The 15,989-nt window shown below is 37.0% G+C and overlaps 1 protein-coding gene across 1 annotated transcript; it reads right to left on the bottom strand.

Moving 5' to 3' along the window:
* Window positions 1-3,762: 3,762 nt before the first annotated feature.
* LOC138698771 (alpha-2B adrenergic receptor-like) lies at window positions 3,763-13,602 on the bottom strand. The gene is made up of 2 exons (XM_069824993.1): window positions 13,569-13,602; window positions 3,763-7,243 (listed from the first exon to the last, which is right to left on the bottom strand). Exons 1-2 carry the CDS (start codon window positions 13,600-13,602, stop codon window positions 6,087-6,089), a joined length of 1,191 nt encoding a protein of 396 aa, XP_069681094.1. The 3' UTR covers window positions 3,763-6,086.
* Between the last annotated feature and the right edge of the window lie 2,387 nt (window positions 13,603-15,989).

Genomic DNA, 15,989 nt, shown 5'->3' with positions numbered 1-15,989 from the left:
CACCATATTTGACTGATATATGTTTAAAAGAATTAAATTTTCTAAAATTACTATTTACAGGAAATGAACCACAAACTTTCAGAGCCTAGAAGACTCCAAAATCATATGTCACCCGTTAAGCAGCTTCATGTCGGTCCAGTTTCAGCTTCTTTCTGCCTCTCAAATACCTCCTCCTTGTTTTAATTTCAGGTGTTGAATGTTTTTTTTGGCATTTTTGTCCCCATTTCCATTGATGCAACAAATCCTGCGATGGTGTTTGTCCCAGGATTTATGCCCATCCTCCTCAGAATTGTAATTTCTACTTTTGGACTCTTATTAAAATGACGTACAACATCACTGACACACAAATTTACAGTTTTATGACTAACAGTAAAGATTATAAATTACTTCATTATGTAAAAACGTTTTTTCAATCTAATGATGAAGCCCAGATATCTATGCATCTATTTCGGGACTAGAAAGAAGTTTATTTTACAAGCAATGGTGGACGAGGGGACTGACTGCTACGAAGATCACTCCAAAAGTATGTGACCGTGGCTGATGACGCAGCATTTTGGAAAATGAAACTTATCTGAAAAAACATAAGGCATAAATCCAAAATTCTTATATCAAATTAAAGAGGAGAAAATTCTCTATTAAAATAGTTATATTTTGAAACTTCTAATATTTCATAATTTTTTGCGTTTTGTGGATGTACATTACCTTAAACGATCCCGTCTTTAAAAAAAGATTTTAAATATATTTTCTGTCATAAATAGCCATATCTTTCACCATCTAGAATTTGACAAAAAATACTTTTGACTCACTGTACAGGTCCTGCAAATCTGGCAACACTCGTTGGATTTTCTAGTTCGTTTTGCTGCTTTCCGTATTGTGGTTAAATTAATGGTCAACATGTTTATTAAATAAAGCAAACATGGACCGTGGTTACGATGGAACAAATAATGACACTGCCACAGGGTTTAATATTACGGTCTAATTCCGAGAACATAATTTGAAACATGATTCACTGTATGTCCGTGCTATGCCGGATAATCGAGGCTCTACTACTCATATTATAGTAAATGTCTGTAATGCACTGATTCTGTGAAACCTCTTCCAAGAAAAATGCTGGCGAATTTTATACATTCAATAGTCCTTACATAAAATCATCTGAGTTTATAAAGTCACCGATGATTTGATGAAGATTCCTCATTAGTCTCCTTGAGGCAAAATTCAAAATAGCTCACAGAATTTAAGTTATTGTGCTGTTCGTAAAGTTACTGCAATATAAAGTGATGAACACCATACTTGGCTACTTGTTTTCTCTAGTTCTGAGTACAGGCGTAACTATGGAAACTAGTTGAGAATCTGTACTGAAAGCTTCTCTATACTTATGATGTGTCAGAAAGGTTTCAGAAAGGTGGGCAAGACTATGAAAGATGGACTGTGGAAATGGATGCAAAGTGAAAAGTTGCAAAAGATAAACTCTACAATTCAGTGTCACATTAAAATTTCAGTGTTCCAACACCAGTAAATTTATCTAAGTTTAACTTCATAGTCTGATGTGGTTTATGGATTTAGTTTTAATGTTTTCTTATTTCGTTCATCCACATTGCATGCAAATTGAAATGAAGATTGTGCAGTGGAAGTAAGCACCAACATTTAGTATTGAAAAACATCACTGACAAAAGATGTCATAAAATCATCAGTGAATGTTTTCAATACATCGTTACATTCGTCGCATCATTTTGGACAAATATCAAATCGCCGGTGACTTTGTAAAAATACAAATTAACTTTCACAATTACGTAACACAGAAAAGTATAAGTGAAAATTGCAAAATAATAATGACAAATACCACAAAGCCTACAAAAATATTAACATGATGCTTGGAACGTATCTCCATATCGCAGCACGACCACAGCCAAAGAATACACGTGGCAATAAAACTTCAGTATGAAAACGGAATTTACAGCTGGCATTCAGAAATATTATGATCCTACTAATCGATGGCGATCGATAATTTGTTCGTGTACGTGTGGCTTCTTTAGTTATTACTCCTATGAACAGATGGCGAATGTAATAGTCAGTGTTGCCATTCGTACATAAATGTACCTGCATTATAGAATTCAATATTTCTTCCCACTGTGCTGATTCTAAAACAACACTGGATGTAGCTTCAAACCGCTGATATTGTCAATTATGAGCAAAACTTAATCTTAATATACATAATCATTTTGCTCAACACTTTTTTAATCTCCCAATAATGGCGTCACCTATTGACAATTAGCTGAACTATTTCAAAGTTTGCCAACTTTTTATATCTTTGGTGCTGACTTATCCAGTACTTATAAAGTTCGTTTACACGATCATAAAGTATCTCTGGCGTTCACAGATACCTAATCTAGAAATTTATGACAGTGTAAAAACCAAAGACTATAAATGGTCAAATTTTGAAATAGTTCCATTAGTTCTCAGTAGGTGACACCATTACCATACACTCATCTGTCGTAGTCTTATATCAAAGGAAACTAAATAGTGAAATCGATATTGATCTCTTAACCAAATTAAAGAATTAGAAAGCACACCTAAAGTAATCCATTCATTGCATCCACAAAATACTGAATTTCATAAAATAATAGAGTTTAAAAGAATAACATAAAATTTCACTGTTGCATTATTGAAATTCATCAAATAATAGAGTGGAAAGAATAACATAAAATTACACTGTTGCATTATTGAAATTCATCAAATAATAGAGTGGAAAGAATAACATAAAATTGCACTGGTGCATTATTTAAATTCATCAAATAATAGAGTGGAAAGAATAACATAACATTGCACTGGTGCATTATTTAAATTCATCAAATAATAGAGTGGAAAGAATAACATAACATTGCACTGCTGCATTATTGAAATTCATCAAATAAAAAGTGGAAAGAATAACATAAAATTGCACTGGTGCATTATTGAAATTCATCAAATAATAGAATGGAAAGAATAACATAAAATTGCACTGGTGCATTATTGAAATTCATCAAATAATAGAGTGGAAAGAATAACATAAAATTGCACTGTTTCATTATTGAAATTCATCAAATAATAGAGTGGAAAGAATAACATAAAATTGCACTGTTTCATTATTGAAATTCATCAAATAATAGAGTGGAAAGAATGACATAAAATTGCACTGCTGCATTATTGAAATTCATCAAATAAAAAGTGGAAAGAATAACATAAAATTGCACTGATGCATTATTGAAATTCATCGAATAATAGAGTGGAAAGAATAACATAACATTGCACTGGTGCATTATTGAAATTCATCGAATAATAGAGTGGAAAGATTAACATAAAATTGCACTGCTGCATTATTGAAATTCATCGAATAATAGAGTGGAAAGAATAACATAAAATTGCACTGGTGCATTATTGAAATTCATCGAATAATAGAGTGGAAAGAGTAACATAAAATTGTACTGCTGCATTATTGAAAATAATAAAATAATAGAATGGAAACATTAACATAAAATTCTATTATTTATTTATTCAGTAATACTTAACATGATCTGCATTTTGTTCACATTATCTTAATCGCATATGCAGGATAACAACTGATGTAAAGAGTTGGGATGGATAAGAAAGTGTTGCGGAGTTTCAAGATGTGCAATAAGCGGTATGCATCTTCACTATTCTATCTGTCGTTATGGACTCTAGCTATACTGGCGAAATCACCGGAGGGTGCATTGTGGGCATGTGGGAGCAGGGAGTCCTGTCGACTCCATATGCCTTGCAGTCCTGAGGTTGAAAACGACAGTCAAAAAGTGGATCAAGCACTACCAACAGATACTTGGCCCCGAAACAATTTTTACATTGAAATTATTCATTACCAACAGAATTTTTTCAAGTTTTCAATTTACACACTGTTAATAACACTGTCAACTGCCCATGTATTCGTATAAGTAATAAATAATCAAGCCACACTTATACAAACAAATTATCAGTCTTATAGATCGGTAGGGGTCAGTATCTTTGAACCCCATTACACCTTACGGTACATCTGATTACAAGAATGACTTGCTACTAATTAAGTACATGTAGATATTAAAAAATCTCAATATTTCACTTTATGCATTACGTAAGCACTACCGATTACTTAATTTGCATCAAAACACTTATTGGACTTGCATATGCAAATAACTTTCAAATATGTTTTTTATGTTTTATGAAATATAGCAATTGAAACATGTCATTGCAATGATTTTTCTAAACTTTTCGAGATAGTCGATTGCATGTATAATTTTAAGGGGAGGCAGAGGTGAAATTTTCGAACAAAACTGAAAAAAAAAAAAAAATGAAAATTTGGTTTTTTCCATTTTTATTATCTTTATTTTCATATTCCGATGTTAGTTTTTGATTTTGTGCCCTTAAAAGTATGAAATTAAAACCAAGATAACTGTATTACTATATTATTCCCATAATAAACTAATACTTATCATTCTTTATATGCCTTCTCTGAACATATAAATAAAAAGAAATATTGAAAATTTCTTACAATCTGGTGCATGGAGCATTTTATATCAAACGATATAAAGTTTTATAAAATTATAAATATTTACAAAACTATTGTACTTAGAACGTTGAAACTTGGTATGTCCATTACTAATAACATACTTAGTATCCATGATCAACTTCAAACAAATCGGATAAATTTTGTGGATTTTGAAATATTCACCTCTGGCTCCCCTTAAAATGTTTCTCGTTTATACACACCTATAAAAGAAACCTTCATGGTCCATTAGCAAAATGATCGTTTAAAAAGGAAGACTGATTGATCAGGGTATGTGTTTGGCTGTGGTGAGCGGCACTGTGGAATCTCAGTGACCCAAGAGTTCAGAACACCTACGCTTATGTTACGGAATCGCTGACCAATCGTAATGAATATGTATCGGCATAACTGAGAAGTGAACTGAATATATCAAATTAATTGTAGGGGGTGAAAAGCGTGAGTAAATATCACAGTACAGGTCATGCTCCACGAGTTCGTCACGACATGCAAGAAGCCAGACAACTAGTTCTTCGTTCGTCTAACTGTTGTTGGGTAGGTTCTTACCCTACATGGGAAACACTTGAGTCAGATTGGAGATGTTGCTACTGCTTGGATTATACTGTTTGTCCTGGACCGCTGGTTCGATATCTCGCACCCGCGAGGGTTCCTCCGTAACGACTTCCTGAATGCCGTTCTTACAACACCAACGGGTCATTTGCATTTACATGGACACAACGAAACTTGGTTCAGACTTTACAAAGGAGAACAAAAGGACGTAGAAACACGTACAATTATGAATAAAGTTGCTGGCAGAACAGTACGTACGTCACGCCCTTATCTGGGCTCTTCCTGGCCGGTTTGAGCGCAAAGGGTCTCTGAGGAAGCTTCCAACCTTCGGAATATTGTTATTGTTAGCAGACGATGCATACGTAGTAATATTATCACAGGTAGCTTATGTTTAAAATCTATGTACGACACATCTGTCTGTTTTACAACCCCGTGTAAAACAAGAAAGAACACACAAGAGCGCCTTAAAGAGATTCGAAATCTTTGATCTTCATGAAAGGCAACTTCCGACTTGCGTTACCAAATGAAATAACCGTAATTATATCGCGATTTTGTGGTTGTGTCACGTTGTACCCGGGGGTACTAGGGCTCTGTGAATTTTTTGCCGAACGACACGATTTGGTAACGGAAGCCACAAATTCTCTTTAAATTTATTTGAGGCACTTTTCTACTGCTCTCCTCCGCTGTTCACTTGGCTGATAAGATAACACGACTCGTTTCTTTTCTGAACTTCAGTCTCTCTGGCAATTCTCTACTGGATTTCGAATGAAACACTTTATGCCGCTCTCGCGTCATTGTCTTCGGAGATAGTTTTAGCGACACTTCAAAGTGCCTAACGTTTGGGACTGTGCCAGACTTGTACTGTTTTGAGTTATCATCTGCGAATGTCTTGCTCTTTTTTCTTCTTTTTCTTGTGCTTGGTGGGTTTGCTCCTGCCGTCTGCGCGCCGCATGCGGGCGCACACCCAGCAGAACACCACAAACAAACATCACTTGAACAGGATCCTGCGAAACGCGCGACGGAAGTCCTTGTTGAAGATGGTGTAAATGACTGGGTTGAGGGCAGAGTTCATGTAGCCCAGCCAGAAGGCCGTGGCGAAGGCGCTGTCCGGCACCTGGCACCAGCTGCACATGGGCGTCAGGATGTAGAGGAAGAAGAAGGGTAGCCAGCACGCGATGAAGGAGCCCATGATGAGGCCCAGGATCAGCGTGGCGCGCTTCTCCTTCTTCCGCGCCAGGCGCCGCTTCTCCCGCTCAGGGTCGCGAGGTTTTTGGATTCTGGGCACGTTCTCCGCGATGTTGCCGTCGCTGCCCGGGTGGTTCCCGTGCCCGGGGGAGATCTTCCCCATGTCTATAACTTCGCGCTTCGCTTTCGACGTCGTGCGCCGGCCGAAAATCGGCTGACAGAGTCTCAGTTTGAGGGGCTTCACTACCGCGCAGCGACTCACCACCCCCGAGTCGGAGGACGAGGGATCGAACTCGCTCACCATGTCGGTGTCGATGCCCACGCTGGGCGCCCGGCACCGCGCCATCGCCGCCTGCTGCTGCGCCAGGTCGCCGTTGACCGACAGGGTCGACCCGCGGAACTGGCAGGTCTGCAGCGGATGTTTCGACATGGCCCCCGCGGTGCCCATGACCTTGAGCGTGTCCTTCGGCGCCTCCAGGTACCCCTCGCCGTTCTCGGGCCCCGTCGTGCCCTCGGCGTTGTCGCTCGTGCTGATGTCGGACGCGAAGTCGCACGTCACGATGGGGATGGCCATGGGCTGCGGCGGCTCCGTCACGATGGTCGCGATGCCGCCGTGCTCCAGCGTCACGCCGCCCTCCACCACCACGTTGCGCATCGGCGAGTTGCTGTTCACGTCGCCGCCCCCCGCCTTGCCGGCGTCCTGCGCCCCGCTGCCGCCGCCCGCGCCCCCGCCGCCGCCCGCGCCCTGCGCCGGCACCGTGGTGAAGCTCGTGCACTTCTCCTCGGGGGGCTGTCTGGGGCGCGGCTGCTTCCTGATGCCTCTCCGCGCCCTGGCCTTGGCGGCGAAGTAGATCCGGATGTACACGAACACCATGATGCAGCTGGGGATGTAGAAGGAGCCCAGCGCCGAGTACAGCACGTAGCCGATGTCCTCGCTGAGCTGCAACAGACACCAGCCGGCTGGAATTGCGTGTACAGAGTTGCTGCTTAAAACAATTCAGACATATACAGGGAGAACCATAAGTAATGCCATTAATTGTAGGGAGTTATTCTTTGAGATATTTTAAACAAACAAAAACTTCAATATAATTTTCTTCATTTTTGCTTTCTTTTCGACATAAAAACTGTTATGTATGAAACATTTTAAAGCATGTTTTGGGAAAGTCATTGATTGAATTCCCAACATGCTCAGTCATTCCATTTTGAATCTTGCGTACACTACTTTTAAAACTTGAATATAATTAATTGATTAACTAGCCGACTTACTAGTGTTAATTATGTAAGTTTGTGCAGCTGACAGCTGTTTCAGTGCTTCACGCACCATCCTCAGAGCCTACTAGATCTCGGCGTCATCTCGAACTTCTCTGCCTGTTATGTGGGTGTGTTTGGTTGTTGAAAGGTGTTGAAGAGTGGAGCCAAATAGTGTGTGTGTGTACTGAAATTGATCTGTGTGTTGAGAATTTGATCGGGGTGTGTTTTAGTGTGTTTGTATATTTCGTATTGTTCTAGTTCTAAAACACACCCTGATCAAATTCTCAACACACAGATCAATTTCAGTACACACACACTATTTGACTCCAATCTTCAACACCTTTCAACAATCAAACACACCCACATAACAGGCAGAGAAGTTCGAGATGACGCCGAGATCTAGTAGGCCCTGAGGATGGTGCGTGAAGCACTGAAACAGCTGTAAGCCGCACAAACTTAAATAATTAACACGAGTAAGTCCGCTAGTTAATTAATTAATTATGCTCAGTCAATTTAAGGGAACAGTACAGTATGATAATTATGGACCGTATTTCGTCCCAGGTAGTACGGATATTAGGTTAGCTGTTAACAGACTATATTAACGTGACGTCATATTTGACGCGTACCTCAGCGACTTGTTTGTGCTGAAGTTGCCATTCTATTCATGATTCAAAACTAGATCTCGAAAACTGTTGAAAATGCACTCTAGTGATAAAGACTAATACTACGAACACGTTTCCTACAATTTAAATTATTTGTTAATTTATTTAATTCAATTATTTTCACCGTGCAGAGTTAACATAATAAGATCTTCTCTTCCACTCAACCAGTATAAAAATGCATAGCAAATATAAATAACAGAACACAATGGAATGTAATAGTGTTGGTTTTATTTAACTGGCAGAGTTAAGAATATAAGCCTTCTCAAACAGTGAATCACATTGAAACTTCGATATAAAAAAAAAACATTAAAATATACAAAATATAGTAGACAAGAAATTGAAAGAGATAATCGTAATACATTATAAACAATCAGTCAATTAGAAGTGAAACATGTATTGGAAGAAATAAAAAGCTTAATAAAATATAAACAATAAGTCAATAGTGACCTTATACATATATAACATACAGAAAGACAGAAAGAAAGAAAGAAAGAAAGATCAATGTAAACAATACATAAAAATGAGTGAGAGATATACAATGTGCACAAATAATAATAATAATAATAATAATAATAATAATAATAATAATAATAATGGTTTTATTTAACCTGGCAGAGTTAAGGCCGTAAGGCCTTCTCTTCCATTCAACCAGGATTAAAACTTGCTTACATAGTTGAACATACAATTGGATCGGAATTAAGTAATTACATACTGATACAATTTAGGTACATAATGAGATCAAAAGAGGTAAGTTACATAAAAATTTACCTCATAAAATAAAAATAAACATAGTGAAATACATATTAATGTTGTTAGAATCAAATACGAATCACATAAAAACAGAAGCCGATAATTCAATAAAAAATGTACACAGTAAAAATAAAAATAAACACATTAGTATACATATTAGTATTAGATTACAATTAAGTAGGATTTACATAATTAAACCAGAAACCGACAATTGAATAAAATGTACACAGAAATAGATTAATAATAAAAAAATAACAGAGTGGGATACATAGTGACGTCAAGTGATAAATAAACACGATTTAGATAATAAAAATAAGAAACAAAAAATAATAAAAATAAATAGAGTGGAACACATTCCATTAAACATTTGCAACGCGTTAGGTCTGGCAACTCATCATAAGATATTTTTCTAATTTACATTTAAAGGGAATTAAAGTTCGGGAGCCCTTGACTTCAGGCGGCAGAGAATTCCAGTGACGAGAAGTAGCAACAGTGAAAGATGAAGAATAAAGAGATGATGTGTGCAGTGGTATTTCTAGCGTGTTATCATATTGTGACCGAGTATTTAAGTTATGATACCGAGAAAGACTGTGGAATCGGACAGATAAGTAAGAGGGAGTAGAGGTGTGCAAAATTCGGTATAAGAGAGAAAGGGAATGTAACTTTCTCCTCTCATTTAACCTGAGCCACAATAATTTATCGAAAGAAGGCGAAATGTGATCGTAGTAGCGGACATTACAAATGAAACGAACACACGCATTATGAACACGTCGCAGTTTCTGGGATAAATCCACCCTGAGATCACTGAATAAAGCGGCACAATAATCGAAATGAGGCATTATAAGAGTCTGTACAAGCGTCTGCTTTAATTCAGCTGGATAGTGAAGAGTGGAAAATACTTTCTTGCATGTGCAAGTGTTTTTGGTTCAAAGTTGGTAGCACTGAAGTTCTAACCAACTTTGATATTCGGTACCGCACTATATATATTTTTTTGAGTATAAAATCGTGTTAATTGCAAACACAATGTCATTCATAATGCAATGTTTAAATTTACAAATATAATATTTCTATTAGTATTTCTAAAATACAATCTTGCACACAAATATTAACTTATTTTGGTATACAGTATTTATATGTTATACCCACAAGGTGTAACTTTCTACCACATACAGTATTTGCATATACGTAGAAAACCCTAAAATATAAAAGTTACAAAGTTAAGTTTTTTACACTTTATTCATGCATAATTATTTTACAATTCACTCTATTTAATTACGAAGTATATATAAAATAGGCCTATATGAGAGTAAAAGTTTTTCTGTTATCACTCAAACTTCATGCCTAGACAAGCTCTTGGAAAAATTTTTATGCTTATATTTTTCAACAAAATCTTTCATAATATATATATTTTCAACTTTTTTACAATAAATATTGGCATCAGCAGTATGAAATACAAATCGCGGAAAAATAATACATTTAATTATTTCAGTGTGATCAGACATTTGTTGGAATAGCTTCATATTGGATTCAATTTTGTCATTGTATCTTGTACTGTTAGAGTGTTTCTGAGTGGAACTTCCTTGCTCTCCTCTGAATTCTATATGGATTACTTTACAAAATATGGTACTGTGTGTTTTACAAAAAAATATTCCTTACCCAATTTCTGAACATCGTTGTGAGCATGGAACGCTTTGTATTTCACGTTTCGGTGTTATTGCTTGGTAAGGAGGAATTCGAATAAAAAACGTAGCCCTTCCCTCATGACGTCTTGACTACACACTGCACGCAAGACAGGTCTACGAAGCTCACGCTCGACATTTCAATGCATGCTACAGGGAGGAATAAAGGTTAGGCGTCATGTGCTAAAATCATGTGCGGAATTTTCCAGAATTTAACTTTGATTTCAACAAACGAGTGAAACTCGTTATCGTCAACTAGTAGGTTATTTTACGACGCTTTATCAACAGCTTAGGTTATTTAGCGTCTGAATGAGATGAAGGTGATAATGCCGGTGAAATGAGTCCGGGATCCAACACCGAAAGTTACCCAGCATTTGCTCATATTGGGTTGAGGGAAAACCCCGGAAAAACCTCAACCAGGTAACTTTCCCCGACCGGGAATCGAACCCAGGCCACCTGGTTTCGCGGCTAGACGTGCTAACCGTTACTCCACAGGTGTGGACTTCGTCAACTATAAAAATCTTTCAGCTCGGTTTTCGGCCGGTAACACGCGCATCAGACATGCTTGCATGGTCGGCGTAGATTGCGTCATTATTAGGGCTAGGATGTTGACCTATGAACTACCAAAGAAATCCCTAAAAATGAGGCATCTTTTCATCCAAAAATACTTTAAAAATATAAATAAAACTTAATAAATATTAATTATTACCAATATTTATCTCAGAAATTTCAAGCAAATCATCCTCCTAAAAATTATAAAAGTGTTACAACAAAGTTGTTGAATAAAAAGGTAAACGAATTATTAAAGGGAGAGGAGAAAATTGAACTAATAAAACTACCAAACAATTAAAAAAGATATAAAATAGACTTTTTATTGTTAATTTGGCATAGGAGGAAGAGAGGTTGTTACTGTAAATCAGGCATGTCAGAAATCAGACTCTAAATGTGCAGTTATGTGCGCGGATCGCCGGTCTGTGCAGGTTGCATCATTCAAGCGTTGCTCTTACCCGTTCTTAGCTGGAGGGGTGTACAATAATCTATTCTGCACTTCTAGGGTTGGATTAAATAGGCATTTGGACATTATGAACATAGTTAGCAGAACGAAAAAAACACAGTTATCATCAGTGTCTATATTTGACAATTGTAATACAAGAAACTTTAGGCTTACTCAGTTATACTTCACAAAGTAGTGGTTTGTAAAGCATAATTTATTAATATGATTTTTATACAGTATTTGAAGAAAAGAAATTGCAGTAATTTCGAAACAACAAGAAAGGAACAAGTATTTCATTTTACGTAGTAGGTACTAATTATTTTAAAGTAATAGACCCTATTCTTTCATTGTTCGTCAACCATTATTATTTACTGTGACTATTGGTACGCAAATACTGAAGAAAATATTATACTCCCAATTAATTACATGCAGTAGGACATTGTGAAGTTTTCACACTGAAATCATTTCTTTGCTCTATGTCAATATAAATTAATATTACTATTAATAAATATAAATTAAGCTTAGAATTTCAATTCACATAAAGTTTATTTGAAAACTTTGAAAGCAAGTATCGAAAAGTTGGGAGCTTTACTCAAAGAAATTAAAAGTGTAGTTCACAAGCTGTGAAGCGACGATATTCTCTTTATGTCAGATTTAAAGATTTATTAATTTACGTATATTGAATTAATATTGTGACGTGAGATGGAAAATTTGCCATTATATATTTTTCCAGATAATTTTTCCGCCTTGAAAATAGTTGTTTTCTTCTCTCCTTACAACCTCAAGAGCCTCACATCTATTCCTCACTATATTCTCATCACTTACCAGTTTATGAAATGAAAGTCGTAAGTCGTCTAATCTTTGATGGCTGTGTTAGTACAGACTCCAAAACAACGCCATTGTCAAGTACGTTTTGCCGTGAGAGTACAGATTAAGAAATAAGCTCTGGCAATATCATATTTTGAGAACTTTACTAATCTGATCTAAATTGTCACCTCACAACACTATTACCTCGACATAGGCTGATGAAAGCATTTCATTTTAAAATAATTATTATTGTTGGCTAAGGAAACCATTATAACAATTATGTTATATGATTCGTAATTTATCTTCTCCGTTATCTGTGAACTCCTCACTTTATTTATCATAACTCATTCACAGACACAGCCAAATCGGCACTCGTATTGAAACTGTGTTACTGAAACACAAGCTGCTGCAGGTATTGTACAGCCCTGTCGCGTTCTCCTCCAAGGCGATTCACTCCCTGCAGGTATGGGAATAGAGAGTGCACATCGCACAGGGACAGTTGCACAATGTGCAGGGTTTTGACATGTCTGCTGTAAATCTATACAGTACCTGACACTTGTATGATAACAAAGGACTTAGATGACGTCGTTGGAGAAAATCGCAACAAAGGAAAGCCTATGTTTGACCCATCAGCGTGGAATGGTATTTTCCGACCTTCTATGAACATGTTTGTTTCTCTTATGCTAAAACAAGCAATTAACATATGCACCTGATTCTTAAAGCATTGCAGAAACAAAGTAACGCACATCAGAGGGACAGAATTCCGATTTGTGTCGTTTGTTAATTTCAAAGTAATTTCCTTTGTAGACCAATTGATGGGAAAACTTTCATTCGAAATGTATCATCGTGGCGTGAATGGCCACTGATCCGAGGCTGGACGCCCCAATTCCAGAGGTTGGCATTCTGCGACCACTGTACCGCCAGCCAACCGTTCAGCGGCGTGCAGCACCTCTCTCTCTCTCTCTCTCTCTCTCTCTCTCTCTCTCTCTCAATGGAATGCTGAAATCGAGTATATTGTATCTTTATTGTTGTTGTCCTTGCAGTCTTTGACTATCCGGCCAGAAGTAACCCAGTGCTGGCAGCCACACTTTATCATGCGGAATCTAAGTTGCCATGGTGACGATATGGGCGACCTTGCATACCCTTCAACGACGGCGCAACAGGTCTGCTGGACATCTTGACAATAGCGACTGTGATTCATGAGCAGCCGTAACTCACTGCCAGTCGGGTTTTGACGCCGGAGTTCCGGGTTCCGTGTCAAATTTGTGGAGGGAACGGACATCTTTTATTTCCATTTACTCCGCCAGAATGTGTGTTCCAGAAGCTATTCATCCTTCATCATTGCTCAAAAAGAAATACATCGGAAAAGGTGCATCGGCACTCAACAAATTTCGTTGCGTAAGAGGTATGCGTTAACTTAGAACAGGAGTAGATAAATAGAGGGGAAGTAAATGTATCCAGTTCATCCCTTCCACTAGCCTATATTTCAGTCGTGTTTACGTCACATTAATTTGGGCTCTCTTCCGCTTAAAGATGTACAAAATTAATGCCGTATGTCAGTGATGTCAACTGAAGCCCACAGGAGCAAGCGCGCGCTTTAGAGCCCAGGAGAGCCTGAGCGTTTTACAGCGGAAAGGAAAGAGATAGACGAAAGAGGTGGTATATGCCGCTTGGTCGAGCTATATTCAGGGATGGCCAGCACTCATTCAATAGATAAAGGGAAAAGAACTTATTAAAACTATATCCATGTTAATTTTTAGATTTGTCTGAGAACTATAATTGCATTATAAGAATGTAAGTTTTAATTTTAATGTTCATTTTTCACAAGTTTGCTTTTTTATTCAAAAGGAATATTTTCTGGACTTTTTTAAAATAAAAAAGTGAAATTTTCAGATATGTTTGTTCAGTAGCCTTACAGGTACTAAAACAATGTTTTCGTAAATCTAATATATCGTAAATACGTATTACTGAAGATAGTGTATTAAAATGTTCGAAAATATTCGCATGGAAAATGTTTGTAAGAAAATTAATTAACAAAGCAAATACTGTTACATCACAAACAAATGATATTTACCTATATGTTGGTAAAACGTCAGCTCTATAGGTTCAGCAGATTTGGAGATAATTTAATATTCTGATAACAGAAATTTGCGCACCAATATCACCTAAAAGCATAATGCGATAAGAGTTTTATTATATAGACTAATATTAGTTACAGTTAAAACATATACCTAGGCAACATTGCTTTGAACTATAATATTGTTTTCATTACTTTTATGAGGTTAAAGATACCATCAATATCAATTCCAACTTATCATGTCATATTCAGTGTCTTTCTTTGGGGTAACACTTTCTTTATAAATGATGTGTTTAATTCACTTAGTACAGTATAGTTGTAGTTATTATGGAATTTGTGTGAATATTCCTTCTTTACTCTTTATTATGTTATTAACGTTTAAAACACAACTGCAATATCAGGCTAAGAAATAGGTGTTAGTACTTTTGTTTTACAGACAATATAGAAAATAACAAACAGAAAGAAGCCATATAAATATAACGACATAAAATTTCACGTTCCGTTTGAAGTTTGTGCACCACTGTTTTCTTAATCCAACAGGCTGCTTATTCCTCCTAGCATACCTAGCGCTTAATGCCCGCGCACGACGTCAAGGTCAGAAAAATGTACTTGCTTTGACATCACTGCTGTATGTCATTATAATAAATATTTCAAATCAAGTCAAACATGTAATATAAGCATTCATATGAACACTATGGCTTACAACTCATCATAAATAATCACTTATAAGCTCTAGATCGTCTATACCAGTGCTTCTCAACCGAAGTGTCGCAGCCTTGTATTGGGACCTCACATCAATTGTACCGGAATTGTCATTTTATTCTTCTTAAGCAATTTTCAGGATTAAATATTTCAACTTAATTTTTATATATACACTTTTAAAACTTTTATACGGTACGAGGAGTAAATCAGATAGCGGGACTATACGAATAATATTAAGGGTTTGCGCATCCTCTGTGTCTACCGACGACGCCATATTTTCGTTTTCAGCTTCACTGTGAATGAAAGAGTGTTGTTAAAGTTTGTAGCTAGTTTTGTGAGGATTCATCTATCCTGAGACAAATAATAGAAATGGTTATATAGTTTCAGTCAGCAACTTATCAAAGTATATAAGTACAGAATCAATTTTCTGTCACATCACATTAAAATTATATTTTCACGAATACTTTCAACTCATATAAAGTCATCTTCAGATAGGGGGGGTATTGGGTTATTTTACGACGCTGTATCAACATCTAGGTTATTTAGCGTCTGAATGAAATGAAGGTGGTAATGCCGGTGAAATGAGTCCGGGGTCCAGCACCGAAAGTTACCCAGCATTTGCTCGTATTGGGTTGGGGGAAAACCCCGGAAAAACCTCAACCAGGTAACTTGTCCCGACTCGGATTCGAACCCGGGCCACCTGGTTTCACAGCCAGACGCGCTGACCTTTACTCCACAGGTGTGGGCTCTTCAGATGGTAGATACAATAAAAAACAACAACAAA

Source organism: Periplaneta americana, chromosome 4 (genome assembly GCF_040183065.1).
Source record: "Periplaneta americana isolate PAMFEO1 chromosome 4, P.americana_PAMFEO1_priV1, whole genome shotgun sequence".
Taxonomy (NCBI): Eukaryota; Metazoa; Arthropoda; class Insecta; order Blattodea; family Blattidae; genus Periplaneta; species Periplaneta americana.
The sequence above is the reverse complement of the archived record's forward strand: the minus strand, read 5'-3'. Positions and strand labels throughout refer to the sequence as shown.